Source organism: Danio rerio, chromosome 5 (assembly GCF_049306965.1).
Source record: "Danio rerio strain Tuebingen ecotype United States chromosome 5, GRCz12tu, whole genome shotgun sequence".
NCBI lineage: Eukaryota > Metazoa > Chordata > Actinopteri > Cypriniformes > Danionidae > Danio > Danio rerio.
The window spans coordinates 78,862,501-78,880,000 of NC_133180.1; the positions used below are offsets into that span (position 1 = coordinate 78,862,501).

At 50.3% G+C, this 17,500-nt stretch overlaps 2 protein-coding genes across 9 annotated transcripts in view; one reads left to right on the top strand and one right to left on the bottom strand.

The window, feature by feature from the left end:
- Nucleotides 1-9,006, top strand: part of pax8 (paired box 8) — a 9,526-nt gene extending 520 nt beyond the window's left edge. Inside the window, exons 2-12 of one of the 6 annotated variants that reach the window (XM_073951734.1) lie at nucleotides 1-22; nucleotides 2,848-3,013; nucleotides 3,242-3,439; nucleotides 3,665-3,741; nucleotides 3,897-4,022; nucleotides 4,722-4,879; nucleotides 4,959-5,064; nucleotides 5,343-5,582; nucleotides 5,663-5,761; nucleotides 7,752-7,838; nucleotides 8,184-9,006. The exon at nucleotides 1-22 is cut by the window's left edge and continues 114 nt beyond it. In XM_073951734.1, coding sequence (XP_073807835.1) covers nucleotides 1-22; nucleotides 2,848-3,013; nucleotides 3,242-3,439; nucleotides 3,665-3,741; nucleotides 3,897-4,022; nucleotides 4,722-4,879; nucleotides 4,959-5,064; nucleotides 5,343-5,582; nucleotides 5,663-5,761; nucleotides 7,752-7,838; nucleotides 8,184-8,251 — 1,347 coding nt within the window. In that variant the 3' untranslated portion in view covers nucleotides 8,252-9,006. Of the gene's footprint in view, nucleotides 23-2,847; nucleotides 3,014-3,241; nucleotides 3,440-3,664; nucleotides 3,742-3,896; nucleotides 4,023-4,721; nucleotides 4,880-4,958; nucleotides 5,065-5,342; nucleotides 5,583-5,662; nucleotides 5,762-7,751; nucleotides 7,839-8,183 lie in introns of those variants that run through there. The other 5 variants (XR_012406579.1, XM_073951736.1, XM_073951735.1 and 2 more) reach the window with 5 other exon arrangements.
- Nucleotides 9,007-12,898: 3,892 nt separating this feature from the next.
- Nucleotides 12,899-17,500, bottom strand: part of LOC100151196 (PH and SEC7 domain-containing protein 1) — a 7,246-nt gene continuing 2,644 nt past the window's right edge. For all 3 annotated transcript variants that reach the window (XM_073951739.1, XM_073951740.1, XM_073951742.1), the window contains 11 exons: nucleotides 17,404-17,500; nucleotides 16,912-16,992; nucleotides 16,673-16,844; nucleotides 16,500-16,589; nucleotides 15,896-15,939; nucleotides 15,652-15,824; nucleotides 15,463-15,533; nucleotides 15,154-15,299; nucleotides 14,649-14,793; nucleotides 13,527-13,673; nucleotides 12,899-13,406 (listed from right to left, as the gene is read on the bottom strand). The exon at nucleotides 17,404-17,500 is cut by the window's right edge. In XM_073951739.1, the coding sequence (XP_073807840.1) occupies nucleotides 13,131-13,406; nucleotides 13,527-13,673; nucleotides 14,649-14,793; nucleotides 15,154-15,299; nucleotides 15,463-15,533; nucleotides 15,652-15,824; nucleotides 15,896-15,939; nucleotides 16,500-16,589; nucleotides 16,673-16,844; nucleotides 16,912-16,992; nucleotides 17,404-17,500 (1,442 nt within the window). In that variant the 3' untranslated portion in view covers nucleotides 12,899-13,130. The remainder of the gene's footprint in view (nucleotides 13,407-13,526; nucleotides 13,674-14,648; nucleotides 14,794-15,153; nucleotides 15,300-15,462; nucleotides 15,534-15,651; nucleotides 15,825-15,895; nucleotides 15,940-16,499; nucleotides 16,590-16,672; nucleotides 16,845-16,911; nucleotides 16,993-17,403) is intronic.

The window sequence follows — 17,500 nt, forward strand, 5'->3', positions numbered from 1 at the left end:
ATGTCCAACAGCACTGGGCGAGGTAAAATAATAAACTACACCGCCATTCTGAAATCTGGACTGATCTATATTTGACAATAGTTAGAAAAGTATTATTTTTGAGTCAGAACAATTCTGCTATAGCCCAGTTTAATTGCATTTGTCAGTAGTTTAGAAAGCTGTCAATGTAAGAGGAGTATGGGATATATTCATGTCCAGAAACGCGCAGAAGCGGCTTCATGGCGGCTTAATTGACAAGTTTCGCGCGCAGATCATTGTGTGACCGAGCTCATGATAATACTGAATATACTGTAAAATCAAGGAGAATCAGATCTAAAACTCAACACGGATTCAGGAATAATGAAGGCACAGAATAGAGGCCTGTGTGTGTTTGTGTTTAATGAGTTTATCACAGCAGAACCGCGCTCTCTCTCTCCTCGGCTCGGACAGATATTGACTCTCCGTTTAGAAGTGAAGGACTGAAGCTCCTCAGCTAAACTCCATCAGCTGCGCACTACATCACTGTTGTTTATTCTTCTGATTTAATTATTTAGTGTGATTTAGGGTTAATAACTGCAGAATAAAAGCGCAGATGAAGAGCACACTGGAGTGTTTATCCTCTGAGCTGGATCATTATTTCAGTGGTAACGGATAGTTTATGGGTCGCATGATTGATTGTGTTGATTGTTGATTCTCAACACTGTTTCTGCCTCATTTCTACATTTGCGTCTCTCTTTTAGTTTCCACATGTTTCATCTGAACCCGCTGTTTAAATTAGTTATACATTTCATGATTGACTAAATTTGTTGAAACTAAATCTCAATATTTGTCTTCACCCTCACCGAAATGACCAATTATATTGTGTGTTTCTAAAGTCAACCCAAAACGATGATATTACATTGGAATAAAGGAGTAAATCAGGCGCTTTATGGCGTTTAAACAATTGTAACGTGTTTGCGACGCGCCGTTTATTTATGCCATTAGTAGTTTTGTCGATGTTTACACCGTGATCTAAATTAGAGTCTCGTCATTTAAAATAAATAATTTGCACAATTAAAATGCACAAAAGAAAATATTGACCGTAAATGAGTAAATACTGCGCTGATAAATGCACACAATTCCTTCAACACAAATGGATAAATTCAACACTTTTAATACATTTATGTGGATTAAACATAAATTAAGTTTCCCCAATGAAATCACAATAATTGTGTTGATTCAGCAAGTAGCAGAAATCGCTTCTTTAGTGTGGTGAATATCTATCTCCGTGTGTAATATAAATATATATAGGTTACAGTATATTTACACTCATTTTTTGCGTGTTCAAACTACTTAATTTAAATGAGCTGGAACAACACAATTCTTGTGATTTCACTGAGGCAAATTAATTGTTTTGTTTAATCCACATCAATTTGTTAAAAGTGAACTTAGTCGATTTATGTTGGGACACATGAATGAATTGTGCGGATCCAGCATTATTCCAGTGTTTACATATAAAAGCCTTTTCAGTGTGATTGTGTTCATATAATATCACCACCAAACATGTTTAGTCCACGCGCCTGTCGCTGTCCGCGCTCCTGCACATATTCACCCATATCTGAGCTGCAAAACAAAATAAAAGCAGCAGATTTTAGAGGAAAATTAGAGTTTTGTGTTGTAAAAATCAAAGAACACCGTTTCCTGTCAACCTTAGTGTTTTATACGGAGCTTAACGAATAAACAAACTATAACTCTAAATTCATATAATGTCACTGTATTTATAAATATAGCTCATACTGTGAGTGTGTGTGTGTGTGTGTGTGTGTGTGTGTGTGTGTGTGCGTGTGTGTGTGTGCGGGCTGTAATATCCTGCCGCGCTGACTCCGGCCCCTCAGTTTGACACACTCCGCTAACAGCGTTAATGGCGCCGTTTGATGTGGAAATGAAACTGCAGAAAAGCAAAAGGCGAAGGAGAAGCTGAAAGGGTTAAATTAGAGACAGTCAGTGGAGCAGCGCGGACACAAAGAGCCACAACCGGGGGAAAAGACCTTCAGGATCTCTGAGAACAACCGCGCGCGCACACACACACACACACACACACACACACACACACACACACACACACACACACACACACACACACACACACACACACACACACACACACACACACACACACACACACACACACACACACACAGCTGAAGAAAGCTTTCCTTCTGTGTCGTTTTTACATGCAGGTTAATTTGTAGATTTCTGTAGGACTGGAGAGCTCATCCTCCTCAGGGCAGGTCTCAGGCTTCACAGTTGATTATTAATTAATACACAAGCTTCAGGACTGACCTGCTCTCAGACTGGCCTGATCAACACCAGCGCTGCACGATGCTGGACTAATCTAACTCTGCTATTCTGCGCTTTGATTACTCTAGATTTGAATATTAATAGATTTGAATAATTACTCAAGTGTTTATAGTTCTAGATTAATTAGCAGCAGGATTCTGTAGAGCAGCATCACCTATAGTAAACAGCTGCAGGAGGAGCGCAGATCAACACAATATAAACACACATCAGATGAGCGGTGTCTGACGGTGTTCAGAGTCAACTCAACAAGCCTAACTCAAATAATTCAGTAAATTCAGCATTATTAAAGGCACAAATGCTCAAATGGCTTACTCCAGAGTGCTTTTAATCCGCATACAGTCACACACACACACACACACACACACACACACACACACACACACACACACACACACACACACACACACACACATAAATGAATGCAGATTTTCGTCAGGTGTGATTGGGCTTTACCTGCAGGTCTGCGGCTCTGTGAAGTCGGCTCTCGTGTTCACATGTGTTTGTGTTTGTGTGTGTGTTCGCCCCCAGGTCATGGGGGTCTTAATCAACTAGGAGGCATGTTTGTGAACGGGCGGCCGCTTCCGGAGGTGATCCGGCAGAGGATTGTGGATATGGCACACCAGGGGGTTCGACCCTGCGACATCTCCAGACAACTGAGGGTCAGCCACGGCTGCGTCAGCAAGATCCTGGGCAGGTGAACACACACACACACACACACACACACACACACACACACACACACACACACACACACACACACACACAGAGCTGTAATGATGTCTGAACTGTACAGAGCGTATACTCTCTCGTCTCCCTCTGACCCTCTCAGAAACACTCTGCACCTGCTTCACTCTGAGGGTGACTCATGGGGACGCTGACTCCCCCAGTGACTGTACCGCTGTCCCTGTGTGTTCTCATTCAGGTACTATGAGACGGGCAGCATCAAACCCGGCGTCATCGGCGGCTCCAAGCCCAAAGTGGCCACTCCAAAAGTGGTGGAGAAGATCGCGGAGTACAAGCGGCAGAACCCCACCATGTTCGCCTGGGAGATCCGAGACCGGCTGCTGGCCGAGGGGGTGTGTGACGGAGACACGGTCCCCAGCGTCAGCTCCATCAACCGGTACACACACACACGCACGCACGCACTCACTCACTCACTCACTCACTCACTCACTCACTCACTCACTCACTCACTCACTCACTCACTCACTCACTCACTCACTCACTCACTCACTCACTCACTCACTCACTCACACAGACAGGGATACAGACTTACTCACACACATATGTACACAAACACACACACACACACACACACTAACCCATGTCTCCCGTTGTCCCTCAGGATCATCCGCACTAAAGTGCAGCAGCCATTTAACCTCCCGCTGGACACTAAAGGCCTGAGCCCAGGACACACACTGAGTAAGTGCTGTGAACATGTGAGTTTACTGCGGTAATGATCAGTCTTATACTGTGCTGTGAACATGTGAGTTTAGCGCGGTACTGATCAGTCTTATACTGTGCTGTGAATATGTGAGTTTAGCGCGGTAATGATCAGTCTTATACTGTGTCTTCAGTCCCCAGCTCCGCCGTCACTCCTCCTGAATCTCCGCAGTCGGACTCTCTGGGCTCCACTTACTCCATCAATGGGCTGCTGGGAATCACACAGACCACAGCGGATGGGAAGAGAGGACACGATGACAGTGAGTGCAGAAAACACCACAACTAGAGTAACACTACATTAAAACTACAGTAATAAAATACAATGAAGGGAATTTTTACAAACTATTAGATGAAACCAAACTCAGTATAAGTAGCCTAGCTGAAATTACTCCTTTATCATGTTTTCCCAAGAAACCCCCATCCACCCCGTCTCCCCCTTCCCTCCTTTACCAGGGGCAGCTCTCGAGAACCACCTGATCTCGTACTCCCATTACATGCTCTACCGACCAGGCGGGAGCCCAGGGCTTAATTATCCCCGAGCTCAGGGTTCTCTCCCAGGACAGCACGCCAAACCTGCTAATAGCATCAAGCAATATCTAAGTGTGAACTCTTAAAACTTAACATGTTAGTTCAGCAGTTGCAGATATTCCACTGTTGTGTCCCCTGATAAATTAAAGTATAATTAATAACTGAATTTACATGTTTGGTCAACTAACAGTTCAGATCTGCAGCTGAGAGTAAACAGAGCTGCTCAGTGCCTGAGTGTGTGTTGTGCAGGCAGTAATGGAGTGTGTGTTGTGCAGGCAGTAATCAAGTGTGTGTTGTGCAGGCAGTAAAGGAGTGTGTGTTGTGCAGGCAGTAAAGGAGTGTGTGTTGTGCAGGCAGTAATCAAGTGTGTGTTGTGCAGGCAGTAATGGAGTGTGTGTTGTGCAGGCAGTAATGGAGTGTGTGTTGTGCAGGTGACCAGGAGAGCTGCCGGCACAGTGTGGACTCTCAGGGCAGTGGCGGCGGAGCCCGGAAACAGCTGAGAACCGAACACTTTCCCTCCGCGGCGCTGGACTGCGGGTTCGAGAGACACTACAGCAGCGACAGCTTCAGCCAGAGCAAAGCAGAGCAGGTGCAGAACACCGCATGCACATAACCAGAACCATATCTATAACCACAACCCTGACCCCTATCTGACCCTGACCCAGCAGCAGCTGTACCCGCTCGCGCTCATGAACCCTGGTCTGGACGAGGGAAAAGGAGCTTCATCCATCAGCAGAAACCTGGCGGCACATCAGGGCTACGCTGTGGTCACAGGTAAGAACTGCAGTCCTCATGACACTGACATTACTCATCCTTCATTCTACAAGAGGAGCAGCTCAGTGTGCAGAAGTGTACACACACACACACACACACACACACACACACACACACACACACACACACACACACACACACACACACTCAAGCTCCTCCTCCTCATCTGCATATGTGTTAATAGTGTCTCTGCTTACTGTCACTCATTCTGTTGTACATCCATTAACATCCACACATGCATCTCTCCACCTGTCTGTCATCCCATTGCTCCGCCTCAGAAGCTCTACAGCCCCTCCCACTCTGTCTGAAACAGGAAGTTTCACCTGAGGGGAACAGCTTAAGCCCCTCCCCCAACATCATCTCCGGTTCAGCCTTCCTGGACCTGTCCACCATTTCGTCTCCGTCATCTGCGCCCGTTGCTAGCAGCTGCGGCTCCGCTCATTTATCTCACGGCTTCAGCTCATTTTCCCATCATGCCCCAGTTCATGGCCAGTTCAGCAGCCCGTCCCTCATGGCAGGTACAGCTTCAGCCGCGGCTCACGATCTCACAGGTGTGCGGTGGACAGATGACGAGTGTGTGTGTGTGTGTGTGTTTCAGGGCGTGAGGTGGCGAGTTCCATGCTACCCGGGTATCCTCCGCACATCCCCACGGCGCAGACCGGCTTCTCCTCGTCCACCATCGCCGGCATGGTATCAGGTGAGCTGCCGCCGGACACACCTGCAGAAACACTGACGCCGCTGTAGGGCTCATGATGCGCACTAGCCTGTAGTAGATGAGGATGAGAATGCCTCCACCTGTTGAAGGGGAATCCGCTTATCCTGTGCCACACCTGAACAAGGTTCAGCAGGAGAGCTTAAAGTTCCCCGAGCAGCGGTGTGAAAACAACCCATCAGCTGTACTGACTACTGACTGCGCAGAAACACCGGGCTGTAGGGGACGAGGGAACGGCCAGGGCTGTGTTTGGGTAAACTGTAGAGTATTGTAGAGTATCCTCCGTCACTGGCTCAGGACAGCAGTGTCTCCGAGCCTCACGCTTACACACTCTCGCTTTCACACACTCCCGTAAACTCTCTGCCACTGTGTGTGTGTGTGCCGGGAGACGTCTTTATCTCCTGTGAAGGTGTTTGGAGTTGGTCAGCGGCTGATGTTCTGATCGGGAGTGTGTTCCTTATGGAGTTGAACCTTGTTTGGCAACACATCAGGTAAATCAGGTAAATCAGAAGTAAATGGACAGTGAGAGGCGGGATGGAGGAGAACCCTAAACTCTCTTTAGAAAGACCACAGATACTCAGGCAAGAGGAGCAGTGCAGATCCCGCTCCTGTACTCAGACTACAGTGTCCCTCGCTATAGACTTCAGATTAGCACAGGATAGCACACCTGAAGAGCTGTAAACACTCTGATCTGTGAATGTCCTGAGCATTGGGCCTGAAGCGGTGGTGAATTGAGCATGTTGCAGGTATTGGAGGTGTTTATAACTGATGTGGTGTTGGTGTTGAGCTCTGTGTGTTCTGCTGTGTGTTATTATACATGTGGTGTGTGAAGTCCACGGCAAATGTCCTCAGGGAGAAATCAAATAATCCTGAAGTGGCAGATAAACCTCCACCGTACTATCGAGAGCAGACCCTCCTAGTGTTGAGCTGAGGGTGAACCATGATGATGAGAAGAGCTGTTGAAGACACACACAGCAGGCTGAGCGAGGTCGGGTCAGAGTAATGCAGCTGCTGCCGTAAGCCTCCGCGGCCGTTTGCCCGGCTTGTCTTGTGTTAGTGTAGTTCTGTAGCATGAAGGGTTTGGTTTCCTCACGGTCAGCTGTGTTGGAGAGCTTCACCTGCGCATCTCCATCATCTCCACATTAAGGTCTCGCTCTGCTCCGTCTGCTAGATGATGCTGCTGGTTAATGATGTTCTGGGAAACTCAGCGAGCGAGTCCTCCACCGCTCCTACTCCGCTTCTGGAGTGTAGAAATCTCTGCCGTAGTTCAGCTCAGACTTCAGACAGCCGCTGCTCTCATGATGAATGGCTGCTGATGTTCTGACTGCAGCAAACATCTGCTGAAGGAGCCCAGCGTGGAGCGTGGGGTGTGCTTCACTCAGACGGGCGGCCGGTTCCTGCTCCTGCAGCTCATCAAGGCAGTTTCTGTGGAGCCGGAACAGCGCACGAGGAGTGTGAGAGCGGGTTAGAGATTAACAGAGTCGGCGGGTTAATCAGTGTGTGTGCGCTGAGTCTGAACGCCCGCGGCCCTCGGCGGCTCAGGGGCCCGCGCAGGGTCCGACAGACCCAGATGGAGACGGCCATGAGTGAATGCACATCTATATGGAGAGCGCAGAGGAGCGTTTCCATTACGGCACAGACGCAGAGCTGGATGGAGCTTTCTGTTGCAGATGAAGTCTGTCCTGCCAAGCGCGAAATGAGAGGCTCTGATTTATTATTTTTCTGGTGGGCTCGCTGAGAGGAAGCGTTCCTACACAATTACTCACTGAAGGGGGATTCAATCCGCTCCCGTAATTACCAATTAGATGCTGGAATGTTAAGAGGAGAGCGGGAGACTGCAGGAGGAGAGAGGGATAGAGGCAGACGGGACGCTCCACTGAGTCCACCAGCCGCCATTACTGCTGTACTGGAGCCCGTACGGCAGAACTGCAGCCGTGTGTGTGTGTGTGTGTAATGTGTGTGTTTGTGTGCGCAGCTCCAGAGTACACAGGGCAGAGCTACAGCCACCCGGCCTACAGCAGCTACAGCGAGGCCTGGAGATTCACCAACTCCAGCATACTGGGTGAGTCCTGAGTGTGTGTGTGTGTGTGTGTGTGTGTGTCCATGTATGTGTATGTGTGTGTTTGATCAACTTTTTATACAGACACACACACACACACACACACACCCTGCTGTGTCCTTCAGCTGTTGTGTAAAGTTTCCGTCATGTGCGCAGTGACGCAGGTCCACCGCCGTGTCTTCAGGCTGAGCAGGTTTGTGTGGAAACAAATAATCCAGCGGTCATAAGCGGTCAGGCGTGTGTGTGTGTGTGTGTGTGTGTGTGCACATGTGTGCGTATGTAGTAATGGCATGTGTGTACTGATAGTGTGTACTGATGGTGTGTGTGTGTGTGTGTCACCCCCTGCAGGTTCCCCGTATTACTACAGTTCTGCCACTCGACCGCCGCCGCCCGCCGCTGCCTATGATCATCTCTAACCCTCCACCAGACGGAGAAACACACACACACACACACACACACACACACACACACACACACACACACACACACACACACACACACACACACAATCACTGCAACACTATTGATGTTGAGCTGAGGCCGGGTTGGAGCACATGTTCACATTGGAGCGTTCCTCCGCTGTTGTTTCTGTGCAGCCAAAGACTCTCCTGTACCTGTTCACACGCTTCAGCAGAGCTCACCTGCCTGAGCCCATCACACACCTGGACGTCTGATAGGGGTCTTGTGCTCTGGAGATGGTCTGCTGTGTTCAGAGCTCTGATGTAAACACTAACACCATCAACATGCCTGCGGTGTGTGTGTGTGTATGTGTGTGTGTGTGTGTGCTGTCAGGGGACAGAAACACCATCATCATCATCGATGGTGAAGAGCAGGAGACGTACGCTGAGCTTCTGTTCTTGATGGAATAAGAGACGTTCAGGAGGTCTGCCTGTATCTGACGGCTGGATCAGACTGATGTTGATCAGACACTGTCGATGTTCTGGGCGATGTGTAAATACTGTAGAGAAGGCATTCCCGCATCAGAGCGAGTCTCCTTCATCTCCTGCACGAGTGTCAGAGCGGCATCATGCGGAGACTGATCAAATGTTCAGATCCTCCATCATCTTCAGTTTTGGCTTCGTGTTTTACTTCCCTGTTAGTTCTGTTATTCTGATGTAAATGAAGAATTTCTACAGATTATTTTGAATTAAATAAAGCATGAGAAAGTCCAGCGTGTGTGTCCTGGTGTCTGCTGTAGTGACCAGGGCTGGGGTGATGGAGCTCTCCTGTGGTCAGTCTGTGGTGATGATGGCGTCTCTTCTGCCGTTTCTCTGCTGATACCCTCACCTCCAGCCTTTATTTCCCGCCAGTCAGCGGTTTACCGAAACACACGGACGGGACGGAAGCAATGATCCTGAAAACATGCGCATCTGTTTAATTTCCTCTTTTATTTTCTGCATCACCTACTTTTATTTGCAGTCATTCCTCGCCTCTCTGTGGCCTCATTATAATGGCTCTTTAACGAGGGCACGGTTCGCCGGTGCCGCGGCCCACCTGGATCCCGTGATGAACGACCGGGAACCGGGAACACGAGCGCCTGGGGCCGCGGCGGACACCGGCAGACTGCAGAGCACCAAGAGTGTGTGTGTAGGTGTGTGTATGTCTGGTGTGTGTGCATGTATATCTGGTGTGTGTCCGTGTGTGTGTATATCTGATGTGTGCCAGTGTGTGTGTGTGTGTGTGTGTGTGTGTGTTTATGAGCTCTGTGGATGTTAAAAGCAGCAGGTTCAGCTGCAGTCCCTCAGTAAACCCACCTGAGCTCTGCAGGCCGCTTACAGCAGATACACCAGCTGAAGCCCACTGCTGCTGTTACAGTGAGTGTGTGTGTGTGTGTGTGTGTGTGTGTGTGTGTGTGAACATGCTGAGCAGTCATAACTCATTTAAATTCAGGGTTAACTTTGATCTGTCTTGAGCTGCTCATCCTCCAGTGGCGGAGGGGTTTAGCGGTCGGGTTTAGCGGTCGGGTCTGGTGTTGGACTGTACTGGTGTGAACAGTTGTTTCCTCATCAGGTTCTGCTCTGATGTGCTTCACACACACCGCTTCATGATGAGCTCGTATGATCAGGGTGGATGGGCAGATGCATCGGGCCGGCTCTGTCAGACCAGAATCTCTGATGAACAGTGCGGCGGTCTGGAGGAGCTCCTGAACACATCTCAGCCTCTGTGTGTGTTTAAGCACTGTTAACCAGGAACAAACGTGTGTGTGTGTGTTTGTGTGTGTGTGTGTGTGTGCGCGCCTTTCATGGAGGCAAAATGACAGAAACCTCCAAAAATGTCTGCCAGCGACGCCAACTGGTCTGCTGCCCACTCCACCATCAGCAAGAGTGAGAAAGCAGAGTGTGTGTCCACAACAGCAGCGCTGATATGTCTACAGCCGCGGTGTGTGTGTGTGTGTGTGTGTGTTTCATTCAGTCCCGCACACAGAGTCGCAGCGGCCCCATTAGCAGGGCAGTAATGAGAGCGGCAGCACAATACGGGCAGCGGGCCGGAACACCGAGAGAACAAAGACCAGCACACGGGCTGAGTGTGTGTGTGTGTGTGTGTGTGTGTGTGTGTGTTTGTGTGTGCCATGACAGGAGCCAGAACCGGCCAATGGGCCCTTCAGGAGAATCGGCCAGAGGGGCCGCCAGACAGCACTGTTGTGTGTGACATGTTCACACACACACACACACACACACACACACACACACACACACACACACACACACACACACACACACACACACACACACACACACACTGTGAATGACCCCTAACCTGCAGTAATGAGCATCAGTGTGTTTGTCTGTGTGTGTTTGACATGACGTGTGTTTAGTGAGCGCATGACTCTTCAGTTCTGCTGTTCTGCTGTTCTTCATCCTCCTCCTCCTCCTCATCAGTCCTGCGGTAACAGTAGAGCTGCAGCAGGTGATGGTGTTCAGGCGTGTGTGTTGTTGTGCTGGTACTGGACTGAGTTCTGCCCGCTGGAGGAGGACGACACCACGGCTGACGTGTTTCTCTTGTTCTGTGTTGAACTCTTTCAGCTGATGTAGATTGGGTTGTTCTGAATGGGTTATCTGCACAGAAGTGTTGTTCAGACACTGAAATCTCGCGCTGATAGACTGATGTGGCTATTCTCAGCTTCATCAGGGCTTTTCCAGCAGATGATGTAGATGAATATTCAGTTTAACAGCAGAGCATCAGTCAACAGCGCCACTCTGCACAGCTGTGAACTACTCTGGGCTCGTGGGTTCGGGTTCGGCTGTGATTAACATGCCATCGATACGGTTCAGTTGGATATCTCGGTGCTTTGATGATGATTTCTTTACACGGTTGTACATTTTACTTCACTGCAGAGCAATTCTGATATTAAAATGTATAATTTTTAAATAAACTTTATTTATATTTGTAAAACAGTCTGTCCTTTAGTTCAGAACTGGACCTTTAATTTGACCTGCTCAAACTAAACTCAAGCCCATGCACAGAACAGCATCAGCATTTAAAGCAGTGGTGTCAAACTGGAGTCCTGGAGAGCCGCAGCTCTGCACAGTTCTGCTCCAGCCCTGATCAAACACAGCTGATCCAGTAGTGTTGAACTCTTCATCAGTGATCAGCTGTGTTTGATCAGGGCTGAGCAGAACTGTGCAGAGCTGCGGCCCTCCAGGACTCCAGTTTGACACCACTGCTTTAAAGCAAACATACATAAACATCAATCCCGCTTGCTTTCTTTTCTGAGAGCTGTCGATGGAGCTGTTAAACAGAAAGAGCTGCGACTGACTCTGATGCACTGGCGATGTTCACCATAGTTCTGTACTGCGGCGTATCGCACATGAGAGAAAGACGTTAACCTATAAACTTGGACACTCGTACTGTTCTTCCTACCTGCTTCTCTGAGCTGAAGCTGCTGCTGTCTTCACTCTGAACACTGCAGCCCGTGACGCCCGCTATACTGTTCACCAGAACACTCTGAACACACTCTCAGTCAGCACGTCAGTGTGGGTCAGCGATGAGAGTAACTCCTGCACCCGCCGGCCGAGCACTCAGCACACAGCAGTGGCTTCAGGACAGCGTGAGAGAGAGAGAGAGAGCAGCGATCCGGCATATATGACACATGGAGCATCATGACGAGTTCTGCTGCTGATATAACACCGCTCATCACTCACTACTGCAGCATTATAGAGGACAGGACACATCTCTGACTGCTGAACACCATGATGAACACCAGCGGCTCTCTGACGTCTACTGCGCGCGATCATGATTCAGGAGGCATGGCAATAGCGGAAAAAGCAACAGTACTGATAGACACACACACACACACACACACACACACACACACACACACACACACACACACACACACACACACACACACACACACACACACACACACACACAGCTTCAGGATGGCGTCAGCAGTGCTATTTAGACTCTTAATGAAGAAAACTCTTCTCTTGCCTTTTTAATTACTTAACCAGGCCTGACGAGCGGCCCCAAACCCTCCAGACGGACACACACACACACACACACACACACACACACACACACACACACACACACACACACAAACACTCAGAAGACTCCAGACGTCTCGCTTCAGCGCTGGTCATGACCCAACGCAGCGGTGTGCAAAAACACTGAGGACACTTCTGGGCTCCGGTTCTGTGTGTGTGTGTGTGTGTTCTGACGCTCCGCAACTCCTCATCTCTGACTCTGATGGTCTTCCTCGTGTGTGTTTGTGTGTAAACAGCAGCAATGATCTGACCTCAGCTCCTCAGATCTCTATCAGGACACATCCTGAGCATCCAGAGCCTGAGGACACAATCCATCACACACACACACACACACACACACACACACACACGCACGCACGCACGCACACACACACACACATACACACACACACACACACACACACGCGCACACACACACAAATACACACACACACACACACACACACACACACACACACACACACACACACACACACACACTGCAGAGAGCCACAGCATTCTGTGAGTGAGTTCAGAAAAGAAACACACACACACACACACACACACACACACACACACACACACACACACACAGCTTTTCTTGCAGTGGTTTATTATTATGGTCTGTACTCTGGCCCTGAGTCGTGCAGTGTGTGTATGAGCAGTGTCTCCCTCTAGTGGTCAGCAGCTCCGCCGGTGCAGGATCAGTGTGTGTGTGTGTGTGTGTGTGTGTGTGTGTGTGTGTGGGTGTTATGAACAGTACAGCTGCTGTTGGAATATATGAAGTCCTGCCGGAGCGGGGGGTCTGTGTGTTAGTCCTGGCCCCTCAGAGCTCCTTGTTCCGGCGAGGGATGATGATCTTGCGGACGGTTCTTCTCTCCGAGATGTTGCGTTTGACTTTGACCATCGGCGCCGGCGTCTGCAGCTCTAGAGATGGGCTGGAGTGCGAACGCTGCATCGGGGCAGCGCAGAGGTCGGTCTGATCCGCCGCTGCGCTCCACACACACTCATCATACACACACAGACGCTCCGCCACCGCTGTGTCCGCATCCAGAGACCGCCACACCTCCAGCGCCTGCAGGTACACCTCATACCGGCCCTTCTGCAGGACACAAGAGCACAGCCGGCGGTCAGCCCTGAACATCACACAGACCTGCTGCCTTCACGAGCACAACTGAAGGACGAACCACAGACAGGTGTGTGTGTGTGTGTGTTCTCGCACCTCGTATTGCAGGTACTCCTCCCTCTGCCGCTGCTCCTCCAGTGCTCTCGCTCTGGGTTTCCTGCCGTCCGACGCCCCCTGCTGGAGGGCGGACAGATCCTGCTGGAAACTGTACAGCATGGCCGCGTGCGACTGCAGCTGCTTATCCTGCAGAAACACACATCAATATCACACACTCGCCTGTGACGGACACACTGACCCTCACACACTCGCCTGTGACGGACACACTGACCCTCACACACTCACCTGTGACGGACACACTGACCCTCACACACTCGCCTGTGACGGACACACTGACCCTCACACACTCGCCTGTGACGGACACACTGACCCTCACACACTCGCCTGTGATGGACACACTGACCCTCACACACTCGCCTGTGATGGACACACTGACCCTCACACACTCGCCTGTGACGGACACACTGACCCTCACACACTCGCCTGTGACGGACACACTCACCCTCACACACTCACCTGTGATGGACACACTGACCCTCACACACTCGCCTGTGACGGACACACTCACCCTCACACACTCGCCTGTGACGGACACACTGACCCTCACACACTCGCCTGTGATGGACACACTGACCCTCACACACTCGCCTGTGACGGACACACTCACCCTCACACACTCGCCTGTGACGGACACACTGACCCTCACACACTCACCTGTGACGGACACACTGACCCTTACACACTCGCCTGTGACGGACACACTGACCCTCACACACTCGCCTGTGACGGACACACTGACCCTCACACACTCGCCTGTGATGGACACACCATGTGGTGTCTGCTGAGAGGTTAGCATCTGCTGCTAAAGCAGAGAATGCTGGGAAACTCTGTTATGTCTCAGTAATAAATGAAACATTAATTATCAACAGAATGTCATATTGCAGACTCGTCTCAGCATTCGGCAGTATTCTCACTAATATCGGCTTCAGTTCACTGTAAACTGTACAGGTGTTGTGTGAATTTAGGAGAATGAGTGGCTGTACACACACTGGCAGGCTAGCAGTGTGTGTTTCATTGTAATGTATGCATGTAGTGTGTGTGTACTCAGTGATGGTGTGCAGATTAAGGGCCCTCAGTAGTGTTCTGTGTGTTCATCATTACCAGCGGGAGGTTCGCCTGCGTCGCCGGCAGGATCGGCCGACAGAATCTCCTCTGCGAGCCGACGGCGGCGGGAAACGGCGGAGAGGAATGAAGCGCCGACACCAGATTAATGCGGCCGATCCAGGAGTTCATCTGCTCTGTGGTCCTGAAAACAGGAGGAACACACATCTTAAACACACACGTTACACACACACTCCGGCCATCAGAGACCCACAATACACATTTACGGGGACTCAGAGACCCTGAACACACACTCACGGGGACTCAGAGACCCTGAACACACCCTCACGGGGCCTCAGAGACCCTGAACACACACTCACGGGGACTCAGAGACCCTGAACACACACTCACGGGGACTCAAAAAACTCTGAACACACTCACAGGGCCTCAGAGACCCTAAACACACACTCACGGGGACTCAGAGACCCTGAACACACACTCACGGGGACTCAGAGACCCTGAACACACACTCATAGGGACTCAGAGACCCTAAACACACACTCACGGGGCCTCGAACAGGAACACCCTCCAGTCGGCCGTCTGCAGCCGGAAGACATGTGGCCGTTTGGTGTACTGCAGAGCCTGCTCGGCCAGTGCGTGATGGACACTGAGCACCTCATCTGAACCCTGACCATCCTTCACGTAATCATCCTGCAGGACACAAACAGGGTCAGTTCACTGCGGTCTGACAACACACACATAAAGCAAACACATTTATCTGCTTACACACACACACACACACACACACACACACACACACACACACACACACACACACACACACACACACACACACACACACACACACACACACCTTCTGCAGGTACAGCACCATTCCCTTCAGCATGGCATAAAATGTCTTCCAGCTTCGTTTCCCCCAGGGAGCTGCAAATCAGACGGTTATTAGTCTGCAACCACACTGACTGTACGCTCAGTAGAGGAGCAGTAACCTCTCCTCATGTGTGCTTATCCTGAACTGCTCTTAATCCAGATGGGGACTCACTGCGTTTGCCGTCGATGTCTGCATGTGCTTTCCGCTTCAGAAAGCCTTTGTGGAAGACGCTGGCCTTGGTGTCGTGTGGAAGATCCTGGAACGGGTTACTCTTGGAGCGCAGCGGCCCGTCCTGCTCCCCGTCTGTCTCTGGCATCAGGGATTTGGCCAAAACCTCGTCCTCTCTGTGAGAAACAGAAGAGCGTCAGACTACAACCAGAGCTGAACATCCAGCAGTGCAGATACAAGTACTCACATGGCCCACTGCAGCGGCTGGCTCTTGATGGAGCTGTAGAGACTCTGGAAAACAAGAGAAATGGGTCAGTACTAGACACAGCGGACACAGATGCAGGAGAAACAGGTCAGTACTGGACACAGCGGACACAGACGCAGGAGAAACAGGTCAGTACTGGACACAGCAGACACAGACACAGGAGAAACAGGTCAGTACTGGACACAGCGGACACAGACACAGGAGAAACGGGTCAGTACTGGACACAGCAGACACAGACGCAGGAGAAACAGGTCAGTACTGGACACAGCAGACACAGACACAGGAGAAACGGGTCAGTACTGGACACAGCAGACACAGACGCAGGAGAAACAGGTCAGTACTGGACACAGCGGACACAGACGCAGGAGAAACGGGTCAGTACTGGACACAGCGGACACAGACACAGGAGAAACGGGTCAGTACTGAACACAGCGGACACAGACGCAGGAGAAACAGGTCAGTACTGGACACAGCGGACACAGACACAGGAGAAACGGGTCAGTACTGAACACAGCGGACACAGAGCAGGAGAAACGGGTCAGTACTGGACACAGCGGACACAGACGCAGGAGAAATTGACTCTCACCTTCAGGAGGTCCCGGCTGAAGCTCTCACCTCCATTCATGCCCTCTAGATTCGACACAAAGTCTGTTGAGGACATGGGCTTCCCAACGTTCTGGAGACACACATACGTTTTTTCTCTCTCTCACACACACCTGGAAGCGTTTTCTGTGACATGAAGAGCTGTGAGAGACTCACCTGTCCATGCAGGTCTGTGTTGAGCAGCATGAGGGCGCAGGTGAGTGTGAGCACGCTGGCCGTGGAGTTGAAGGCCTCGGGGTTACACTGCTGGAAGCGACAGGAGAAGTGCTGCAGGACACGCTCGCGCTCCTGAGTCTCGCCTAGCAGAACCACCTCCTTCAGGAAACACCTGAGGGATGAAAACACAGCTGTGAAGCTGGTCTGGAGACTCGCCTGCATGTGTGTGTTTGGCCTACCGTAGCGCCTGCTCCAGACTCTGATCGGTGAAGTTGAAGAACCGCAGATACTCTTCCCCGACTGCTCGACTGAAGTCATTACTGCAGAAATTACATACAAGAAATAATAATAATTAATAATAGTTCCTTACATTTATATAAGCTTTTCTGGGCACTCAAAGCGCTTTACACAATGGGAGGGGGGATCTCCTCGTCCACCACCAGTGTGCAGCATCCACCTGGATGACGCGACGGCAGTCATTTTGCGCCAGACTGCACACCACACACCAGCTGATTGGTGGAGAGGAGACAGTGATGAAGCCAATTGGAATATGGGGATGGTTAGGAGGCCATGATGGACAGAGGCCAGTGGGTGATCAAGAAACATTTATGATTATTATTAGTGTTGAAGTGTGCTGTTTCATGTGGTTGTGGAAAGTTTAATACAGGACCATCAATAAAACAGAGTTGTCTTTATTCTATCACATTTAATTGTAAGACACAAAGACGTACTCCTTGTCCAGATGCCTGACCACATCTGTGCGCTGAAACCCATCCAGTCTGTAGAGCTTCTCTGCCAAACGCTGAGCCTCGGCCCTGTTCACTGGCT